This window comes from Berghia stephanieae, chromosome 2 (genome assembly GCF_034508935.2).
Source record: "Berghia stephanieae isolate SIO BIC M18660-M18661 chromosome 2, UCSD_Bste_1.3, whole genome shotgun sequence".
NCBI classification, from domain to species: Eukaryota; Metazoa; Mollusca; class Gastropoda; order Nudibranchia; family Aeolidiidae; genus Berghia; species Berghia stephanieae.
The window spans coordinates 76,217,556-76,242,271 of NC_088361.1; the positions used below are offsets into that span (position 1 = coordinate 76,217,556).

General features: G+C 36.3%; 1 protein-coding gene across 4 annotated transcripts in view; it reads left to right on the forward strand.

The window, feature by feature from the left end:
* Positions 1-24,716, forward strand: part of LOC144965546 (DET1 homolog) — a 40,030-nt gene that overhangs the window by 2,392 nt on the left and 12,922 nt on the right. For 2 of the 4 annotated variants that reach the window (XM_078900980.1, XM_078900982.1), the window contains exons 2-5: positions 8,780-9,039; positions 12,737-13,134; positions 16,959-17,212; positions 19,684-19,938. In XM_078900980.1, the coding sequence (XP_078757106.1) occupies positions 8,804-9,039; positions 12,737-13,134; positions 16,959-17,212; positions 19,684-19,938 (1,143 nt within the window). In that variant the 5' untranslated portion in view covers positions 8,780-8,803. Of the gene's footprint in view, positions 1-540; positions 805-1,725; positions 1,742-8,779; positions 9,040-12,736; positions 13,135-16,958; positions 17,213-19,683; positions 19,939-24,716 lie in introns of those variants that run through there. The other 2 variants (XM_078900981.1, XM_078900983.1) reach the window with 2 other exon arrangements.

Sequence of the window (24,716 nt, forward strand, 5' to 3'; positions counted from 1 at the left end):
TTTATTAAAAAAATAAATATTATTTTCTTTTTTAACACTTATTTAATTCAAGTTTCTTGTATGATTGTTTTTTTAAATTATTTTTTTTATTGACACCTGGATTCGTCTGTTTTGTGAGGTAACTAAACTTTTAACGCCATGTATATTCTATTAGTTTTAGATATAAAAAAGCTATATATAGAGTTGTGCACTGAGGATTCTCTTCTAATTCTACTTTAATTATTCAATTATTATATATGGGTGTCTTTTCCTAAAAATCTGTCTGACACTAAGTGTCCAAATTGTGATCAGTCATAAAATTGTCATTCATTGTCGAAAAATCTATTATCATTGTAGTAAATGAATTGCTCTACATAATTGTGCGCATTATTTCTTATTTGAAAATAATTGTATCTATTTCCATCGTTATATATGTAATAATTCAATTTTTCAATTGTTATAAAAATGTTTATTATAATTATTATCATTATTATTTACATTTTTAATTTGGGTCAATAAAAGTCAATCCGATAGAGTTGACATGGCAACCCGGATCGGACCGGGGGTAAATAAAAAAGATGGCCACCCTTTCATGAGGAGCATCATTCATGAGGGGCATCAACCCCCGAACAGTGTCAAAAATAACCCACTTCATACAATACCTTACTTTTAGATCTAGGATAAATGGTTCCAAAGTTATGATAATTTACTACTCAAAATTTACCATTGCAAAAAGCTCAAAATCTTTGACTGGGAATTCCCCCACTGGATCGATAAGCTGACTACTGATTGAAACGGGACTTAAGTTAAGCGTGGAGAAAAGAGGTTGGGTTACTGGCGACCAAAATAAAAAATACTGCGCCCCCTTCAATCTTGATGAAATTTGTCATAGACATAGATAAATGAAGTATCTAGATGCACTGTCTTTTTTTTTTTTTGCTCTCTTAATTTTGAAAAAAATTTCAAATTTCATTTATTATAATTATTAGAAGAAAGTGCCTAGATTGATGTCAATCACACTAAAATAAAGCTGGATCTCTGTTCTTTGAAATTATACCAGAACCGTTCAGTTAATGTGAAAAATAATGCAACAGTGATTATGTGAAATTGTGTTATTCAAGTTTTAACCCAAGCAGGTGCTTCATTTTCCAATGGCTAATTGGCACCTAATTGGAGTACCTAATCATACTCATACTCTTGCCCATGCAACAGTTCACAGTAATAAGTGAGAGAAAGATCAGTGAGCAGTCGCACTAGCCACTGAGTCATCCAGTTTGGCTCTGACACAAATTTCAATGGCTGCGGTTATTCGGACATGAGTCTGAATAGTCTCCCGTGGCTATTTGGATTCAATTTCCAATGCGCATGTGCAATCAAAAGATTATTTGGACAGTCTGAATAGTCTCCTGTGGGAGTCTAGCTTTTTGTGTGTTGTTTAAAAATAAAAAAAATTAATTATTGATACTTACATAAAATTAATGTAAATCAAAATTATAATTACGATTTTTGTAACTATCAGCAGGTAGTCTAAACCCGCTTTATTTAACGAGAAAGACAAGATCATAGGTCAATTGGAAGTCCAGATATAAATTAAAAAGAAAAGAGTTAAAACTCTTCAAAGGAACTGTGTTATAAATGAAAAACTTTTTTTACAACATAAAACAATATCCAAATAAAATCAGGACAAAAATAAATAATTTAAAAATTGCATAGGGGCTATTCTGATAGTGTGAAACAGGCAACAATCCTTCTACAATCCAAAGTAGGGGTATGAGCTGAGTCAGTGTGATATGGGCAAAACTAAATTAACTTCTGAACTTTTTTTCTATTTCTTAATCAGTTTCCCCCAAACACATTGGAGTTTGAGTCTGAATAGCCACAGGAGACTAATCAGACTTGAGTCAGAATTGCCACTTCAAATTTCAATTCAATTTCAAATTTTCTTTAATGTCAGAATTTATTCTGCATTTTACTCTGAGTACATAGGAATAATTCTAGATCTTTATGGTCTTTCTTCGACATATAATTAAACTACTATTATACACAGATCTAGGTAAATATAAAACACTAGTAAACAAACAAGCTCTCCGTAACATTTACTTTTAACTCATGCACTCTCATACTCTTTCTGATATTTTACTCCCTTTAGAAATTAAGATCAATTTTCTGAATTTAAAGAATTATATTTTTATTCTCTTTTTTTAAATTTGGCATATCTTCATACTCTATATTTCTCATCATTATTGTTATGAGTGCCTGCTCCACCTTTTTTTATGAATTTTAGTGATCAGTACCCACCAACTTGGAGTTTTATGTCCGATACGATAACTACAGTCTACTGGTAACTGATAGGCTCACTGTTAGGTAAAACTTGTTTTTTTTTAAAACTTTATTTTTGGCCCTTTACTTTACTCTTTTAGTTACTATGGCGTTTGTGGACCTATGAGGCTTCTTTTTCTTTGCATTCACTCATATGGTAAGTCTACTCTCCAGCATATATGCTGCTGTCCTCTGGAGGTCCTCCATGCTCCTGTTGAGCTTACTCCTCAGACTTGTTGGGGCAGTCGGTGGCCAGTATTTTCTCCTAAGGCCAGAGAGGGTTGAGCAATTCTGTAGGATGTGTTCACTTGTCATACTTCCTATTTCACAGGGGCACTGACTTGTAGTTCCCACCTTGAATTTGGTTTGGAGGTAGCGGTTTAATCTATTATGACCAGTTTGCATCCTAGATTAGGACCTGCTAACCTGCTCCTGTCTGGCCAACTGATATAATGGGTCATTCCTGTTGTAGTTTGGATGTGCTCATTCCAACAAGTCAAGAACAGGGATCTTTGATTCTTTATACGATGAACCATCATCCTCCTGCAGCAATCATGTTCCTTCCTTAACAAGTACATCTGCAACTTCATTAACTCTTGTGCCACAATGAGATAGTATCCATTGAAGGACGACATGATGGGACCTGCCTAGTAGATCTAGGAATGTGACAAGATCTTCTTTCTCTATCCTTGAACTCAGAGGTCTGTAGCTTCTGAAGGGCCAAGAGTGCTTCAGTCAGGAATGCTATCATCTGTTTGGATTATTTGTAAGATAAGTTGTAGCTTCTCTTAATATCTCTACTTCAGCTCTGTAGTTGGTAGAGTGTAGTCCTGTTGCTATAGAGAATTTGTCCTATATGCCATTTGGATAGTTTATGTATATCCCTGTCCCTCCATTACGTATAGCATTTTCAGCTGGGCATCTGTTTCCTAGTCTAGTCCAGATATCTCCTGGAATTTTTTTGTCCAGGTATTGCAGTGTGTAATGTCTTCTCGCTGAGTGTCTTTCCTCTCGATTTGTGAATAATGGGGCATATATATGGCAGATTATGTCTTTTCCAGATTGGGATTCTGGTGAAATTGATAATTTCTTTTGGTTTCAGCTTGTCAATTCTGTGTTCTTTCTCCAGTGCTTTTGCTTGGTGGGCGAAGCTCTTCCTCTTTTGTCTTCCTTTAGTTTGCTGTGTCATTCTAGTATTCATTGGCTGGTCAGAAAGTCTTCTATATTGTATCAATACCTTGATTTTGTGACGATCCTCAATGTAGTTGAGGTGGGGCATTGATTCAAGTTCTTGGTGGATTTCATGCCTCCAGTGATAATTCTACACGCTTGATTTTGAATCCTGCCCAGCTTATTAAAGTTTGATCTGTGTAGATACTCCATATTCAAGAACTGGCCTGATCCTTCCAGTGTACATCTTTTGAAGTATTGAAGCATCTTCTCCCCATGTGGAGCTAGCTAATTTCTTCATAAAGTTGAGTCGTGATTTGGCTTGGGCTTCAACTTTACTTGTCTGTGATTTCCAGGTCAATGTTCTGTCAAAGATGACTCCAAGCTATGTGGGGCTATTTTTTTCGGGAAGTGAACGGCCATTGATTTTTAATGTTATCCTTTGACCAATGGTAAAAAGGTTAAAGATGGCGTATGTGGTTTTAGTTCGTTTATTTTGATGAGCCAATGTTTTGTCCAGCTTTCTAAATTTGTCAGGGCCCTTTTGAATCCTGTAGCAGGTTGTGGTGGTCATGGTATATTCTTCAGAGCACCAGATCACAAGGTCGTCTGCATTCATTGCTCCATGTACATTGCATGGTCCTCAGTGGAGTACTACAACCTCATCATCCCTTCCATCACTACTACAATAACTACCACAATATCACCATCCTATCACCACCACTAAACCCCACTCACTACCACCTCCTAAACACTACTCATATCACCCCACCACTACCACTGCTACAACTACACCTCATTATCACCCTCACCACACCACTGCTAATACAATGACCAACACATCATTTCTTCTACCACTATTGCTACAACTATTACCATATCATCATACTACCACTACTACTACAACCACCACCACATCCTCATCCCTACAATCAACACTACTACAACCACCACCAAAGCATCCCACCTATCACGACTGCTACAACTACCACCACACCATCATCTCTATAACTAGTATCATAACCACCACAACGTCATACCGACAAGTCATATGAGTATTCTATTAAAGTGAAAAATTGGGGAGGGTGGTGGCTGTTGACATTGCATGCTCACATGGTACCATTCTCTAAGTAGATAAGGTTATATTTGTTACAATTACTTCTACAAGTTTTGAAATTCCTCTGAGTGGTGCCATCTTAGTGAATTTTAATGAAATTCAAATTTATTGATTTTATTTGCAAGAATGGGTCATGATCTACACGCTGAAAAATGTCCTCCTTCTTTTGTGACCTGTCATTTTCAATAGTCATGAAATCTTTAGAAAAACTTGTTCTTGTTAAAATTAGGAACCCGTTTATGCCATTGAGCAGTGATGCCAAAATTCCGAAAAAACTCCGGTCTGAAGCAAAAAATTCCGGGTTCCGGGCAACTTCCGTCAAATGCCGATGAGGTCAATTTGTTCCAAGGATACCCCCCCACCCCCACCACCACATCATCATCACTGCCACTAGTATTACAACCATCATCACTACCACTACTACTGCAACCACCACCACCACAACATCATTACCACTACTACTACAACCACCACCACCACATCATCATCATCATCACTGCAACTACCACTACTACTACAACCACCACTACCACATCATCATCACAACCACCACATCATCACTACCACTACTACTACAACCACCACCACCACATCATCATTACCACTACTACTACAACCACCACCACCACATCATCATTACCACTACTACTACTACAACCACAACCACCAAATCATCACTACCACTACTACTACAACCACCACCACCACATCATCATTACCACTACTACTACAACCACCAACACCACATCATCATCACTACCACTACTACTACAACCACCACTACCACATCACATCATTACCACTACTACTACAACCACCACCACCACCACCACATCATCATCACTACGACTGCTACTACAACCACCACAACCACATCATCATCACTACCTCTACTACTGCAACCATCACCACCACATTACCACTACTACTACAACCACCACCACCACCACCACCACCACATCATCACTACCACTACTACTGCAACCACCACCACCACATCATCATCACTGCAACTACCACTACTACTACTACCACTACTACTACAACCACCACCACCACCACCACATCATCATTACCACTACTATTACAACCACCACCACCAGATCATCATCACTACCACTACTACTACAACCACCACTACCACATCATCATTACCACTACTACTACAACCACAACCACATCATCATCACTACCACTACTACTGCAACCACCACCACCACATCATCATTACCACTACTACAACCACCACCACCACCACCACATCATCATCACTACCACTACTACTACAAGCACCACCACCACAGCATCATCACTACAACTACTACTACAACCACCACTGCACATCATCTTCATCACTACCACTACTACTACAACCACCAGCACCACATCATCATCACGACCATTACTACTACAACCACCACATCATCACTACCACTACTACTACAACCACCACCACCAAATCATCATTACCACTACTACTACAACCACCACCACCACCATATCATCATCACTACCACTACCACTACAACAACAACCACTATCACAACTTCATCATCACAACAGCTATTACTACAACCACCAACACCACATCATCCTCACTACCACCAGTACTACAATCTCTACCATTAATTAGGTTTTGGCGCTTTACTTCATTTGAAATAAGGAAACTTTGGGATTGTATTTGGAAATTCCTCTTTCGGCATTGAAGTTCCTACGAGTGATGTCTGAACCTTCTGTGAGCCAAATTTATAGTTGGCGTCTCTGCATTGAGTGATAGTCATCAATTTGCTTACAAACCAGGACGTGGCGTAGAGGATGCCATTCTGCTGTTTACAAACAACATTTAACAACATTTACAGGCATCTAGATCACCCTAAGAGCTATTGCAGATTGCTTTTTCCAAATTTTTCTTCAGCGTTCAATTCTGTACATTGCAACCTCAGTTGGTTGTTCAAAAATTGACTAGTCTGAATGTAAACAAGTATATAATTGCTTGGGTGCTCGAATTTCTTACAGAGAGCACAATATGTTCAACAAAAAATTAGGACAAAACATATCTTCCTAGCTACAAATATTGTGTATTGTCCCTTGTATTATTCAGAATATACACGAATGACTGTAGAAGTCAAAACCTGAGTGTACCTTTTATAAAGTTAGCAGATAACACCGCTCTTCAAGGCCTCATAACAAATGGCAACGAAGTGGCTTATAGGAAAGAAATTGATGATTTGTGTCTTGGTGTGATGCCCACCACCTAGAGCTTAACATAAGCAAGACAAAGGAGCTAGTGATTGACTTTAGGAGAGTGAAGGAACCGATAGAAATTAAATGACCAATTCGTCCAGCGAGTTCCTCGCTACAAATACCTTGGTGTAACGATTGATGACAGGCTCAAGTGGGATGAACACTTGATAATAATTAGGCATAAGATGTGCAGACGTACTTATTTTTGATCAAAACTTTCTCAGTTTAGAATAGATAAAACCCTTTGCACATTATTTTAAAGAGCAGTAATCGAAAGTGTCTTGTCATTTTGTATAACAGCTTGGGGAGGCAATTGCTTAGCAGTGGTAAGGAACAAAATAAATTCAAATATTAAAAAATCCATTAAACGCCATATAAATGATGTTGACGATGTAGATCTTTTATACGAGAAATTTTGTATTAGTAAAATAACTAAAATATTAAATGACCAGAATCATCCATTAAGACCATCAGTTATTATGTCAGGAAGGAGTGGTCGCCCTTTCTCTGTTTCAACGAAAACAGAGAGACACCGAAACTCTTTTCTGCTGTCCAGTATTAGGCTTTATAACAACAAGCAATAATCATTTTATATAATTATTTCGCATTTTTACTTTTAAAAAATGTAAATATTAATTTATTAATTTATTTGTTTTGCAATCTTTTCAATTTTCAATCTATAGTGAGTTTTAACTATTTTACAGTGTTGAAATTATTCATATTATAAAGCGTGGCTCTGGTTATGGAGCTGCTCCTTTTATATATATATATATATATATATATATATATATATATATATAATATATATATATATATATATATATATATATATATATATATATATATATATATATATATATATATATATATATCCTATTTCCATTGTATTTTTTATCTTATTGTGTAAATTATATCACGTCTGTACAAAAAGTTTCCTTTTTGGGATGCAATGAAATATTATTTTTTATTATTATTATTATTATTATTATTATTATTATTATTATTATTATTATTATTATTATTATTATTATTATTATTATTATTATTATTATTATTATTATTATTATTATTATTATTATTATTAACAGAATAATATCAATCACTCTGGAACTGTCTGTTGTAGAGGAACAAATAAGGTATCACATTAAATGTTATTTCATGTCCCATCCATCTGGTTGGATCAAATTAAAATATTTTGAGTTTGAAAGTTCCATCAAAGTGCCTAGCGTTGCTTATGTTAACTCTTCTCTTCAACTCTCAAGACTCGCTGGAATAATGAAGCATCATCATCATCATCAATCATCATATACACCACCACCACAACTACAACTATCAACACATTATTATCATTACCACTGCCACAACCACCATCACAACTACACCAACATCAGTACCCCCTCTACTCAAGGTTCCCACAAGGTCGGGAAATCAGGGAAAAGGTTGGGAATTTGAACATTTTCTTCTTGGGTCGGCAAAACGGTCAGGAATTCACTCATTTGGCTATTATGGGTCTGGAGTTTGTTCAGGTCTACATCACCACTACCACCGACATCGACATCATCATCATCACCATCACCACCATAACTACACATCATCATCATCATCAATTCCACCATTAGTGAAACCTCTACATCATCATGACTATCACCATTCCTGCAACAACCACCATCACATCATCTTCTCTACCACCACAACTACAACGTCTTCAACCACTATCACCACTACTACAACCTTCTCCACTACATCACCATCACTACAACAACTGCAACCACCACCGCATCATCATCATCATGGCTCCCGATTGAAAAGGGTCTGATTTTGAGGGTTTTTTGTACTCACAAAAGAAAAAATAAAGTCATGAATTCTGTTGTACATATTGAAAGTCATCGACTTCCAAATATCATTTAAAAAATTATATAAACTTTATTATTCAAATTTTTTCTTCTTCAGGAAATGGAGAAATGTTGAATTTCAATGGATGCCACATCTTCACAAGTGTTTATACAAGATGATGAGGACTCTATCAAATGGCGGAAGCTTGAGTCTCAAAATATTGTCCACAGACTATTAGACAGAGAAACATCGGGTGGTTTTCCAGGAGCTGTTTTTAATCGTATCAGGAAGTTTTATACCCATATCGTCCCAAACTTGAGTATCCTCAATGTTGAAAAACCTCCTTGTTACTTGCGAAAATTTTCCCCTGATGGAAAGTAAGTTGATTCTTGTGCAGAATAAGCCATAAATAATTATGTTACACTTTATAGGCTGCTCATTCATTTGTCCTGATTACTCTCTGATTGAGCCTTTGTATAAGCTAATTATTTGATTTTAGTGACAATGACAATTAAATTTTTTTGAATAACAGAGAATCACATAATTGATATGTGACATCATTTGCTCTTCTAATGTTTTATTTTGTGATTTTTATCATAAAATTTCTATCTTTGAAAGACACACAAACTTAACTAAAAAGTGAAGGTTTTTCAAGGAAGTTATTTTAAACATCAGCCACATTTAACATACACACACACACACAGACATACAAAAACATAAATACACACACACACACACACACACACACATATATATATATATATATATATATATATATATATATATATATATATATATATATATATATATATATATATATATATATATATATATACAAAAAATTTCAAGTATAATTCTGATCAACTTTAACAATATTGTTTTGAGCATTCGCTCTCATCAGGAAGTGAAAATAGATTGTTGTGTTTATTGTACTATTTCGGCGTCGCGGTTAAGGTGGTTTGTAATTACATAAAATATGTTTGTTTCTGTGTCTGCATAAAGATGTTAGTTCGTTTCTTCTATTGAGTGTTGCCATGTTCGGTTTTGTGATGATGTAGAATTTTTCTTCCAAGCAGAGGTTGCAAATCTTAGAAGAGGAGTACACCTACAACTGTTCCCTGGAGATGATTTTCCATGTAATGCTGTGTTGTATGTTGTTTTTTTTTGTTGAGGTTCCAAATGTGTGGTCGCTTAGTATAGTAGAATGTCGTTTGTGTATGTTTTTGAAGGAAGATTTATGCAGGTTGTATCTGGTTTTGAATGAACACTCAGTGAGGCCAATGTATGTTTCTTGTTTTGGTGTGTCTAGGCGTGTAACTGTGGCTTGATAAATTACGTTTTTAGCCAGGCAATTGCCGTTTAGTGGGCTTGTTGCCTGGGTCCTGCATTTGCATTTTGTCTCTAGGTTGTTGTTCTGTTCAAAAATACTTTCCAATGTTAGATCTCTCCAAGTTATGATTAATATTATAAAAATGCATGCATTATTTGTCTTACGGAAACATGGCTTTCGTCTATGGACACCGATAGTAGTATTGATTTGGCAAATTTTACTTTGCACATAAAGGATAGAGACACGTCATTAGGGAAAAACAAAGGGGGAGTTTTATGCATATAAATGAATGATAAATGGTGTAAAATTGTAAATATAAAAGATCAAATCGACACTCCTGATATTGAACTACTTTCTCTGTCTCCACGTCCACACGCCTCGGGAGATTCGGGTTGTGACCATTGTTAATGTTTATATTCCACCTAGCGCAAAAATATAAAGCATACCAATTACCAAATGAGCATGTTTCGTCATTACTACTACTTTACGCCACCCAGACAGTCCACTTATTATTGTTGGTGATTATAATCACTATCAGCTGCCCATAGCTGGACTAGAACAGTACGTCACCTGCAAAACACGAGGAAACAACACACTTGACCTGTGCTATAGCAATTTAAAGAACGCCTACAAAGTGCTACGAAAACAACCGATAGCCACATCTGATCATAACACAATTCAGAGAGTACAGACGTATATGTCTAAATTAAAAAGTGAGAAACCAACTGTAGTATATCGCCATATCTGAACTCAAGAGGCAATCCAACGACTGAACGGCTGTTTTGACTGTACTCAGTGGGAGACGTTAATGGTAGAAGGAGATAGTATTGATGAATGGACTGAAGCTGTGACATGTTATAATACATTTTGTGTGGATTTGTGCATGGAAAAAAAAGAAATTAGGATATTTACTAACAATAAGCCATGGGTTACAAAGCGACTGAAATATATACTAAATGAAAAGAAAATTGCCTATATGATTGGTGACATTAAACTAGAATTTGAAAAGGGAAAGGAGATCAGAAAAACAATAAAAGAAGAAAAGGTTGAATACAAAAACAAAATGGAGTGACAACTGAGATCGTGCTGTGCAAGGAAAGCATGGGAGATGATAAAGCAAATGGGAGGAGGACCAAAAGAAACAAACATTCCCAAAAGGAAAAACGATAACTGATGTCAACAAATTAAATGATTTTTACTGTCATTTTGACAGGCTCCCATCTGTGCATAACGGTTTGTCAAATAACAATGAGCCACCTCCAGATGTTGAAGAAGAAACTGTAAGTACCAGGACTAGACAATATTACCGGAACTATTTTGAAAAACTGACACCAACAGCTGGCTTTACCTTATACTAAACTATTTCAAAGGTCAATCGATGAACAATCAGTGCCAGTACTTTGGAAAACATCGATTGTCATTCCAGTTCCAAAAAAGCGTTGCCCAACCGTATTGAATGACTTCCGTCCAGTGGTGCTTACATCGCTTGTCATGAAATGTTTAGAAAAAAAATTTTAAGTGTCAGCTCGTACAAAAATATTATGACCTGAAATTGCTAGATCCATATCAATTTGCATACCAGCAACATCTCAGTGTAGAAGACGCACTTTTAACCACCACAAATTTGATCCCAAAACACCTTGACCAAACACCCTCGAATTATGCCAGAATCTTGTATGTCGACTTTTCATCAGCTTTTAATGCCATGAACACAGATATTTTGCTTCAAAAGTTGTGCAACATGGATATTCCAAACTACCTTATTAAATGGTACAAAGAGTTTCTGACCCATAGACCACAATGTGTAAAATTGGGTGTAAATACCTCCAACAAAAGAACGTTGTCGAACGGATGTTTCCAAGGCTGCGTGAGTTCCCCGATCTTGTACATCTTATACACCAACGACTGCAGACCATCCTTTGAAAATTGTTTGACAGTGAAATATGCAGATGATACTGCTTTTCTTGGTTTATTAAAAGATAAAGTTACCGAAAATGATTTTTTAAAACAAATTAATATATTCACCGATTGGTGTAAAAAAAATCAGCTTGAATTAAATGTTGAAAAAAGGAAAGAACAGGTGTTTGGTGTAAAAAATAAAAACGACTTAAAGTGTGTGACGATCGGTAAAGATGATGCTGAGATAGTTGAATATTTTAAATATTTAGGAATAACCATTTATAGTTCCCTCAATTTCTCTCAGCATATTAATATAATATCTAAGAAAGTTGCCCAAAGATTATACATCCTAAGGAAAGCATTCTCAATAACAACAGTAAAAAACATATTTTATACCATGAATTTAATCTTTTTCCATCTGGGAGAAGGTTTTGTCGGATTAAATGTAGAACTAAGTATAAATCAACATTCGTTCCATCAGCTAGCAATAAAAATGTTGAATATTTCATATTGTACAGCAAAACCAAGGACTGATGTGTTGACTGATTGACTGATTAATTTATTTAATGTTAGATTAGTTGACCAATTGATAATGATGATGATATTTGGTGCCGAATTGCCACAATTGTAACAAATTGAAAATGAAATGAATATGTTTATGTTGTGTATATCACTAGCGTGAAAGAAAGAGAGAGAAAGAGAGAGAGAGAGAGAGAGAGAGAGAGAGAGAGAGAGAGAGAGAGAGAGAGAGAGAGAGAGAGAGAGAGAGAGAGAGAGAGAGAGAGAGAGAGAGAGAGATTATTTTTTAAAATAATTTTTTATATTGTTTTTACTTTTTCTCAAAGGTTCTTTACTGCCATCTCATATGACCAAACCTCTTTAGAAATATATGACTTCAAAGGATCCACAGCTGGAGGAGACCTCATAAGCCACGTTGGTGGAGATTTAATACCAGGTCCAGAGACCAGTGAGCAGACATCAATTCATGTCAGGAGTAAAGTATTCCACTGCTTTTTAAAAAGGAGGCATGTTGTTTCTGTCACAAGCGGAGAAGAGGAGTTGAATAGGGAATGTAGCTTGTTTACAGATGACAGTAGATTTGTTATCGTTGGCTCATCACATGAGCTGTCGGATGAGCAGACCCATCGCATACAGGATGTCTATAGGAACAATGAATGCATCACCCCAAATTACAGATTGGTGCCTGAAGACTACACATTGAGCATCATTGAATTAAAAACAGGTGAATTGATTATATTTTGTTCTGAGTGACCACATTAATGTGATTTTTTATTATAACAGTTTGCTTAACTAAACTTTAATTCAAAGTAGAAGAAGCTCTCAATCCACTCCAAGCATTTTGCTGTATACTGACGTATATCTTTTTTCATTTTGTCCCCACCTTTTGTGATCCCATCTGCAAGATTTTTTTTGACTAGTTAGGGTCATATTAATTTATCGTTTTATGAAGTATTTCTGGCCAATATGAAAAAGTTTTGTCATTGTATGGCAGAAATGGTAAATAACGAATAAAAAATCACACAGTCTGAATTTTGATTGAATGTCTGATAAAGCAACAACACTTAAAATCCTATACTTTTGTTAATTAATTATTAGTCAAACTTGATGATATATATTCCCAACATCGCAGTAAATCTGGATCTGGATAAACATTATTAGTCCATCACTACAACTGTAGAATAGCTATAACAAGCACATGTTATTTTAAGTGTTGTAACTTGTGTTGTCAAACCCCTTTTGAAAAAACCTGATCTAGATAAAAAGAACTTAAAAAACTATCGCCCTGTCTCTAATCTTTCTTTTCTCTCTAAGATCTTCGAAAAGCTTGTTTTGAAACAATTACTGTCTCATCTTAAAAATAATTGTCTTGAAGAAAAATTTCAGTCTGCTTATAGGCAACTTCATTCCACGGAAACCGCACTTGTTCGCGTTGTTAATGATCTCCTCTCTGTTATAGACAATGGTTCATGTTCTTTGCTGAATTTGCTTGACCTATCGTCTGCTTTTGATACTATTGATCACAATCTTCTTCTCAAACGTCTTGAAATTACTTATGGCATGTCTGGTGCAGCACTTGATTGGTTTAGGTCATATTTGTTCAATCGTAAACAGATTATTACGGTGGATGAATATAGATAGGAGGAAATCTTTCTTGATTGTGGGGTTCCCCAGGGTTCAGTACTTGGACACGTTCTTTTTGTTCTGTACGTTGGTCCTCTGTCTAAAGTCATCAGAAGTTTTACCATCAATACGCTGATGCTACGCAATTGTACTGCGTCTCCAATACGAGAAATTTACAAGAAATATCAGCCGATAGTAAAAATTGTATCCAAAGTGTTAAGAAATGGATGAATGAGAACAGATTGAAACTGAATGATGATAAGACGGAGGTGCTGTATGTGGGGAACAGGAAGTGGAAAAGTGAAACAGATTTGAAGTTGGGGGATGCCTCCATTCAAATTGTTGACAAAGTGAAAAACCTTGGCACATTCTTAGACTTTGGACTGTCGATGGAGCATCAGGTTAATAATTTGGTTAGATCTCTCTTTTTCCAACTAAAAAAGATTGCTTCCATTAGACGGTTCATATCTGAGGATGTGACCAAGCACCTGGTTGTGTCCCTCGTACTATCGAAATTGGATTATTGTAATGCTCTGTTGTTTGGCGTTTCGCAATATAATCTGAGACGTCTTCAGATTGTCCAAAACAACGCTGCCAGACTAGTATTCATGAAGCGTAGGTGCGACTCTGCCGGACCTCTGCTTCATGACCTGCATTGGCTGCCTGTTGAGAAAAGGATTAAATTCAAAGCTAGTGTTTTAGTGTATCGTTGTCTTGAAGGTACTGCCCCTTCCTACCTTTCAGAACTTATTGAAAGATATTCAAAACCCCGCCCCTTACGTTTGGCCAGTGATTCCACAAAAATAGTTGTCCCTCGAATTCGGAAAAATGCTGGAATGAGATCCTTTTCTCATTTCGGATCCTCTGTTTGGAATGCCTTACCGCAGAGCATTCGTGAAAAAGAATCTTCGCCTATTTTTAAACTTGCGCTTAAAACATATCTGTTTCGATTTTAGTAGATGGTATGAGAAGCAAGATAGGTTTAGTTTGTGTTGTGTGTGTGTGTGTGTGTGCTTGTGTGTGTGAATGATTATGTTTCAGCCAAAGTAAATTTGTAATTTAAACACTTAGAGTCTGGTATCTCGGAGTTATAGCGCTATATAAGTTTTCAGCATTATTATTTTTGTCTACTATTTTTGCTCCAGTTCCTGATGGTCTTCTGATATAAAATGAAGTTGAAGGTAGTTGTTCTTTGTGGAAGTATGAATTTATGAATGTGTCTCCTTGCAATATTTAAATAATAAATATAATAATAATATTAATAATAATAATAATGATAATAATAATAATAATAATAATAATAATAATAATAATAATAATAATAATAATAATAATAATAATAATAATAATAATAATAATAATAATAATAATAATAATAACAACAATGACAATGATGATAATAACAAGCACTTATATAGCACTTAATCCATACATAGTCTCTAAGCGTTTTACAAAAACACTCACGCACGGACACACACACACAAACTCACTCAAAAAGCCATTTATAACACAAACTTTAACGCTATTAAAATTGGTTTCTAAAATACAGTCTTTAATTTAGACTTAAAAACTGCTAAATTGCCTGACTACCTCAGCTCTTGTGGGAGAGCTTGTAAAGCTTTTGGACGTGAGAACGCTCTCTCACCAAGTTTTGTATTTGTTTTTGGTACAGGTAGCCGAGAAGAATCAGATGAGTATCTTAACATTCTTGGCTGTATATAACCATGGAGTAACTCCGATAAGTAATTTGATTCCATTAACTACAGTTAGCATTGCAGTTTTTTTCAAAGGAGGAGGGCACTTTATCTTTTTCATTATTTAAAAATCAGTCTAGTTGCATGATTTTGCATCATCTGCAGTCGTTTAATTTTCAAATCAGAATGACCCAAAAGGGAGGAATTACGATAATCTTATTTAGAAAATATAAGGGCTATTACTAGTTTCTCTGTTGCTGCCTTAGAAATTAATGGTCTATTATGGTCAATAACCAGCCATTTGCATTTTGTGCCAATCTGAAACTCCATTGTCATTGTACAGTCAAGAATTGTTCCTATATTTCTAACTTTGTATCAGGACTTAAAAGATTACCACTCTATTTTATGATCTTCAATACTGTTAATTTTGTTTTTACTTTCTAGAAACATAATTTCTGTTTTATCTTCATTCAATTTAAGTCTATTTGCATCCATCCCTTCTTTGATCTTAAATATACATATTTCACTTTTTTGACAAGAGCTTTTGGATCATTGAAGGATGCATTTCTTATAGAATTATACAACTGAGTGTCATCTATTTATTCATGAAAACAAAGGTCATTTTCTTCAAATATTTTCGAAAGAGGGGCAACTGTAAAGAACAAAAAGAACTGAACCTGGGGGGGGGGGGGGGGGGGGGGGGGGGGGACTCCAAGCTTCAGACGATACTCAGTTGTCCTTAAATCTTAAATAATAATATGTGATCTTAAAATTGATCACTTAATGAATACTACCCAAGTTGTTACAAAGCTCTGGGGAAAAGCCCCTGACCTCTGGTGAAATTTGTTCTGAATCGTGCAACCTATCTCTGATTTTTTTCTAATTTCTTAATGTGTGTTTTACAATGTTGGCCCCAGTGTATGAGTATTCTCTGTGTCTGAAAGAGTAACAGGTATGCCTGTGTTTCGAATCAAGGACAGGGTTGCAAGTTACAGTGTAGGAATCTTACTGATTTATTGGCTTTTGCTGTGATCTTGATGAAAGTTTATATTTTAAAATTATTTACCCCCCCCCCCCCCCACCTGGACAATGAAAATCTATGAAGCCATTAGAAAATAGAATTGAAAATTCAATTATTCAAAGTATAGTCTTAGTTACTGATTTCCATTTAATAGTTGAAATGGAATCAAGAAGTTTTGAATTTTTGAAATAGATATTTTTTTTTCTTCAGGTGTTGTAACAGACCGTCGTCGATTCAAAATGGACAAAATCTACCTGTCTCATAATCAAGGGCTTTACCTCTATGGCAGTACTTTGGCAGTATTGTCAGTGCAGCAGCAAACCATCCATGTTTTCCACATTTCACCCGAAGGAATGTTTATTGAAATGAGAACCATTGGAAGATTTTGCTATGATGATGATGAAATATTTTTCAGACAAACGGCACCACCCCAATCTCGAGCACATAGGGCATTCTTTGACAAAGTAATTATCTTTGAATTAATTATGATGAATTTCCTCATATATCTCTCCAATATGTTGTATTGTGTTACGATTCATGCTTTTTATAAACTTATAAGCTTTTCTGAAGCCTTCAGGGAACATCCTTTGAATTACAGAATTACATCCCAACAGCATGCTTTTCATTTTTTAGATATTTATGTAAGGCAACACCTGTGAGTGTGATGTTTGGATTATAAAGTCATAAATCCTCTTTATTGTAATAGCTTGTTCCCAAATTAAGTGTTCGGATACAGAAACAAGAATTTCTGATATATGGAGTACAAATAAAGAAGAAAAAATCTGTCCCCAGACGACCTGTCCAAAAAAATGGAGACATCCGGTTTGTGGAGTTTCTAGATTAGAGAGACATGACTATATATATATTAATGGCGCTGGCTTCCGATGACAACGACATGGTTTGCTGCTCTTGTGATATTCTACAAAATATTTTTACCCAGTGTAACGACATGTTTTATAAAATATTATACTTTTTTGGACTATTTACACCAGACTTATATTTTCAACAATTTTTAACTCTTACTGCGATAATTAGCACAGGTATGGATATTGACTTCCAACTTTTATCAAGATTTTACCCTATCGATAACTCTACACCATCATCCATTATTTATTATTCATTATTTAATATTTTTCTACTGAGTTGAGACAGCTTTGCCCTCCTTCACCGCAACCATTGTTAGTGAATATTAATTTTATCAAGCCATGAAAAAGGGGAAGGAAAGGAGGCATTAAAGCGAAACGTGACCGACCGTCGTCATCTTCACCCATTCCTACTATGGGTTTTAACTGGTAATGTGTGGTCATTGAACAACAAATCGGATGAACTGCACTCACTCAAGCACAATAATGATTACAGGACCGCGTCGATCATCTCACTGACCGAGATATGGCTGTCACCGGACACACCATCAGGTAGATTTGAGTTGGAAGGTTTTACCCTACACAGAGGAGATCATGTGAGAAGTGATAAAAGAACGGGAGGGTGTGTGCGCGCATATGTGAATGATAAGTGGTGTCACAAAAATAACAGTTGCATTGTTTCCAAACACCGTGTTAGTCATATTGAACTGATGACTGTGTCAATTCGTCCCTTCTATATACCGCAGGAATTTACAAAAGTGGTTATCATAACAACTTACATCCCACCAGACGAGGCAAACGACGTGCTCTACAACGAGATTGACACCACCATCCCTACCACCACTGCTACAAACTCCACCACATCTCCATCCCTATCACCACTATTACAACCATCACCACGTCACCATCACTATCCCTACAATCACTACTACAACAACCATTACATCACCATCCCTACTACCTCTACCACAACAACCACCACATTACCATTCCTACCACCATTGCTACAACAACCACCTCATCACCATCCCTACCACTACCACTACTACAACAACCACCACATCCCCATCCCTTCCACCACTACTACAGTCGACTCCACTTAATCGCACATCGGTTACTTGCACACTCCGGTTATACACTACACATTCCCGAAGAACAGAATTTTTTTCGATTTAATCACTTCGCTTAATCGCACACCTCCGCTTAACGCTACACAGTCATTCCATCTTGCTTGGATAAAAATATCTAAATGTCAGTGTTAAGTTTTAACTGTCAACAGATGTTAGTACCCCTGGTGGAAAACTATGAAAACTATGCTGCTTCATCCAAGAAGAATGCTTGACACATGATCTGCTAACATTGGCGAGATTGGAGACAAGGGTTTATAAACTGTTTGCAAAGAATAGAAAGTAATCAACGTTTCATGATTACTCTTCTTTCAAACAATAATGTCACATTTTGTTGTTGATGAAATATACAAAAAGAAAAAACAAAACAAAAAAAAACCCTTTAAAAAAATGATTAAAACTAAAAACCCTCTAATGAGGCCATGTCTTGCACAAGACAGTCCTTTGGCCATAGAAAACTTACAGGGGAAGGTCCTACACTACATGAATGGCACATGAAAACTGGTGCTTAGATGCTATTTTTAGCTTCTCCGCTTAATCGACACACTAACTCAAATTCTCGAAAGCGTGCGGTTAAGCGGAGTCAACTGTATAACCACCACCAAATCACCATCTATACCGCCACTACTACTACAATAACCACTACCAGATCACCATCCCCACCACCTCTACTGCAAATACCAGCACATTACTAACCCTAATAACACTACTACAACCACCACCACATCACCATCCCTGTGGAAGCAGCAATCAAGGAGTTGAGGTGTCCCCACTCGTAGAGAAACTTAGCGTCGAAGTTATTATTGGTTGCTTTAATCCTAGAATTTAAAAAAAGCACCTTGAAAACTCCTTGAATTTCACACTTTCATGCATGTCTGTTTGCGTTTATTATGTCTATACTGTATAATATTCTCATCAATTTCGATTTTCCTTCAAATTTTTCAGTCAATCAACTCTCTGAAGCAACGGCTGCTGGTTTACTTGTATAAAGCATCCCAGAATGGCCACCTGGAGCAAGGGGTGCGGTCATTCTTCTGGGCCATGGACGATGTACTAAACTTGCGTATGGGCAAGCTTCAGCTGTTAGATGAGGAACATCTACTGATCAAATATGCTAGTGAAGATGTTGTCACATGGCGATCTGGAGACCCTATCAATATGCCATCTCTGTTTGTTGTTTACAACATGAACACCACTGAGGTATATTTTCAAATGAAAGAAATAGACCATAAAAATGTTTTGTTTATAAAGTTTATCCCTACCAGCACTACAACAACCACCGCATTACCATCTCTACCATTACTACTGCAATAAGCACCACATCACCATCCCTACCACCACTACTACAACAACCATCACATCACCATCCCTTCCACCACTCTACAACAATCACAAGATCATCATCCCTCTCACCACTACTACAATCACCACCACATCACCATCCCAATCACCACTACTACAACCACTACCACATCAACATCCCTGTCACCACTACTACAACATCACATCACCATTCCTATCACCACTACACCAGATCATCATCCCTCTCACCACTACTACAATCACCACATCACCATCCCTGTCACCACTACTACAACAACCATCACATCACCATTCCTATCACCACTACTACAACCACCATCACATCATCACCCCCACGACCACTACTACAGCAATCACCACCACATCACCATCCCTACCACCACTACAACAACCACCACCACATCACCATCCCTACGACCACAACAACATCACTATCCCTACCACCACTACTACTGCAACCATCACATCGCCATCCCTACTACTACTACTACTCACAGCACTGAACGAACTAACTTTTAGCTGAAAATCCAAAAGTCATTAAACCTCTACCCTCAACAACTATCTGAACCCTGACTGACCTCATTGTGCTACCTGTACGAGCACTTTTGACTGACCATATTTTTCAATGACATGCCAATTTTATTGGTGTCTTTAATCAAGCATGCTTTAAGATTATGTCATGTTAAAGATTTGTTTTATGTGTGAACAAAATGAGATAAAATCAAATGTTATTATGATACCAGTCACATAACAATTATTTTCGCCTTTGATTGTTAAACCATAAACAAGTATCGACATAAAAATTGTAAGAAGACCAAAATAAGTTAGGTTTTGTTAAGTAAAGTATTTTCACTGTACACCAAATATGTTTTTGGCTGAAAAGAAAGACAAGAGAATGCTGATTATAGTGCAATTAATTTCTTGAACAGTTAAGTCACCAAAGCCAAGTTACATGCTTGTAAAGTTGAATAATGCCCATTCCTCACGAACCCTGCAAGTAGGCTAAGTATATCAGAGTAGTTTTATTTCATATCAATAGTAAATGATCATTGAATCCAATATAGATTGTTAAGAGAGTTGCTTGTCAATACTCTTAACACAATGCAAAGTATAGTGGCATGACTGACTTAATAATGCTTTCGACCAGCAATGTCATCAGATATTGCAGTTTCGGCTGTAGTGAAAATTCAATGTTTTTCAAATTATAAATAAACAATATTACTGATGCATGGTTTTTAGAGTCTATCGTATAACCCATGAAGCATAATAAAGATTACGGCTAGATTTAATCTTTTATTTCCTTTTAAAAATCATCCCTCATGTTAGTGTTGGTTATTATTATTCAATGCTTGTCTTTGAAAAGCTTTTTACATTTGACATTCTTTACATATATTACTTTAGCACCCAAGAGGTTCAAGTATCTTTTCGATTTACCAGAAAAACAGTAGTGATTAAGAACCATCAGGTATATGAGGGATACAAGTTTATCCTTGTTTCTGTAGTATTACTGTAGAAATCACTAGTCGATAAGTGATGAGGGGTTGAACCAGAAATAATCTCCAGTAAATTTTTTTTCCTTCTGATTCTTTTGTCCAACGAGCAGGATTTGGTAGCTGGGAATGTTTGATCAGATATTACTTGCAATATATATACACTGTATTATCTAAGTAATTGTTGGTGTCCTTTAGAGAACCCGTGATGAATATTGGCTTTAGGATATTTATGGTTTAAAAAGACTAATACGGATTACACGTAACAATAGAAAGACATAATTCAAATGATTAACTTTGTCAGTAACATAAGATTCAAGGATTTTAGCCGATTTCACTTCAAATGACCATAAGTCATAACCATTGCATAACTTGCAATTCTGTTTTCACTTTGATAAAAGTGAATATTTTAACTATCACATAATGTAAAAAATTCAAATCTGTATGGAAACATTTTAATACAATTAATATTTTATTCAATGTACTTTTGGTAAAATACTAAATTTTAGGTTCCATTTTAATTCATAGCCTATTACTTTATTTCTGGATGAAATTTCTTCATTTAAAAGTAGTTTAAAAGAAGAGAGATAGATCTTTAACCCTCTCGTGTTCAGATTATTTTTGGGGGAGTAGATAATGAGTTCCCTATATGGTCATGTCAATCATGTAGACATCCTTTGATGTAATAATATAACCCTACCTTTTGATATCTGCAGTCGCCTTTTCGTTTTCTACGGTGACTAAACTCCGCCCAGAAACGATTTCATAGGTCCGTCCATCACCACATTTCAAACTTTTGTTCTCGTGAGTACTTAAGTTTTTTGATCGACGAACGATTGGCTATTGAGAATCTTGACCCTTTAACGGTTGATCGTTCTGACAGCTCACGTGTCAACAGCCGTCAACAATACATTGAGTCATCGCTGAAACAGTGGAAGACGCAAATCGCATAGTGGCGTCACAATCACCACGTTGTTGAATAAATTATCCAGGCATGGTTGATAGGTAAAAAAGCCAAATTATGTTCTAGTTACATTTGAAACAAACAAAGTATATCACTGATCTCGTCTCATTGAGATATAAACAATGATATAAAAATCAAGAAAATCGGCCGATCAATAAAAAAGTTGCTAAAAAAAGCTAAAATAAACAAAAGCAATTTTTTAAATCAAATTTATTCGTAAAACAGTTGGTTTTCAACCGATTTTTCTGAAATAAGGACCAATGTTCTTCTTTTTTCAAGCAGATTTCAACAATGTGACTTTCAAATTCCTCAGAATTATATTTTTTACTTTTAGATTTTAGCTTTTAGGCCTACTCAAAAAGGTGTTATATTCCTTGCGTAACTATAGCGTAATACATCGACGGCGAGAAGTGTCGTTTCGGCCATCTGGATAGATCGCGTGTGACTCACAATTCTACACGAATGACGTTGGCGGTCGATCAAAGAGGTGTACCAAATTTATATACCAACTACTTTTCTTAGTGCTAAAATTACAAAGTAATAATTTCGGATCAGAATAAATAACTCTGAAGTTCCTATCTATTTATTACAATAAAATTGATACCACGAATGACAAAATCGCCCCACAAATAAGGGAGTTCTAAATTATTCATAATATTTTTTAAATTTACAAAAAATGTTATCAAAGTCATTTTTCATCACCAAAGACGTAATTTTCCCCCGATTTTTACCAAACAAAGTGCAATGTCAATGATTTTCACTCGCAAATAAAATAGGATTTAAATCGCAATTTCTACAACATATTTTATTGTCTGTCGGCAAATCTATAAAAATCAAAGCTGAAAACATCCTGCAACAGTGACAGGGCCTGTCATTTCCTTCACAACGATTGGATTTTACTTACTGAGGCCAGTTTTGGCTACCCCGCCCATGAATATTATGCCGTTGTCGGTTTTTGTCGGGTTGAATCTTAAAGAGTTAAATAAATTGAGAAAAACTTACTCAAAGGGAGGTACATACTGGGTCTTCTACCTATATCTATATCTATTTTCCAAATGTAGTTAGTTTTGGGAGATGTTTTTTTTTTCCTTGTAACTCATCTCTCTATTATGCACTGTATTATTTTTCCTTTTACATGTGTATGAATTGTAAACAATTGAGTGTGTTTCTCTTGGCGGGGACCTGTGCTTGTGTCTGGATGAGACATTTAGTAACCTCAAACTTAAGTACACTGATAGTGTGCTCTTAGAATCAACATCTGTACCTTATTTGAACCAAATCCCCTTTGTCTTGCTTATTCTTGGGTGCTTTAATATTAATTGTAGAACTTTTTACTATTCCATTTTCTTCCTTTTTTGCTGGCGCTGATATGACCTAAAAACATAAACACATCACCATCCTTACATCACTACTACAACAACCACCACATCACCATCCTTACCGCCATTGCTACAACCAAGACATCATCATCCCTTCCACCACTACTACAACCACCACATCACCATTTCTACTACCACAAATACAACAACCACCATTTCACCAACCCTACCACTTCTGCAACACTCCTACAACCTCCAACCCTACCACTACTACTACACCACCACCACCATTCTACATCATCACCTCCCATCTTCACACATCTTCACACCACCACACTACCACTCCTAACCACCACTACTCACCCACACACCTTACCACCACTCCCCAACACCACCACCACCACCACCACACTACTACAACCCACCACATCACTACGCCCACCACCGCTCACCTACCATCCACTCACACTACTGACAAACCCCACATCACCATCCCTACCACCAGCTACGCTACAACACATCCCACCCACACGACTACAACAACCACCACCACATCACCGTCCCTACCACCGCTACTACAACAATCACCATTTCACTATCCCCCTCACCACTACTACAACCACCATCACATCACCATCTCTACCACACTTCTATTGCAATAACGGCTACATCACCATCCCTACCAACACGACTACAACCACCACCATATCACCGTCCCTACCACCACTACTACAACCACCACATCACCATCCCTACAACCACCACATCACCATCCCTACCACCACTACGACAACAATCACCAGATCACCATCCCTCTCAGTACTAATACAATCACCACCCCAATCACCACTACTACAACCACCATCACATCAACATATCTAC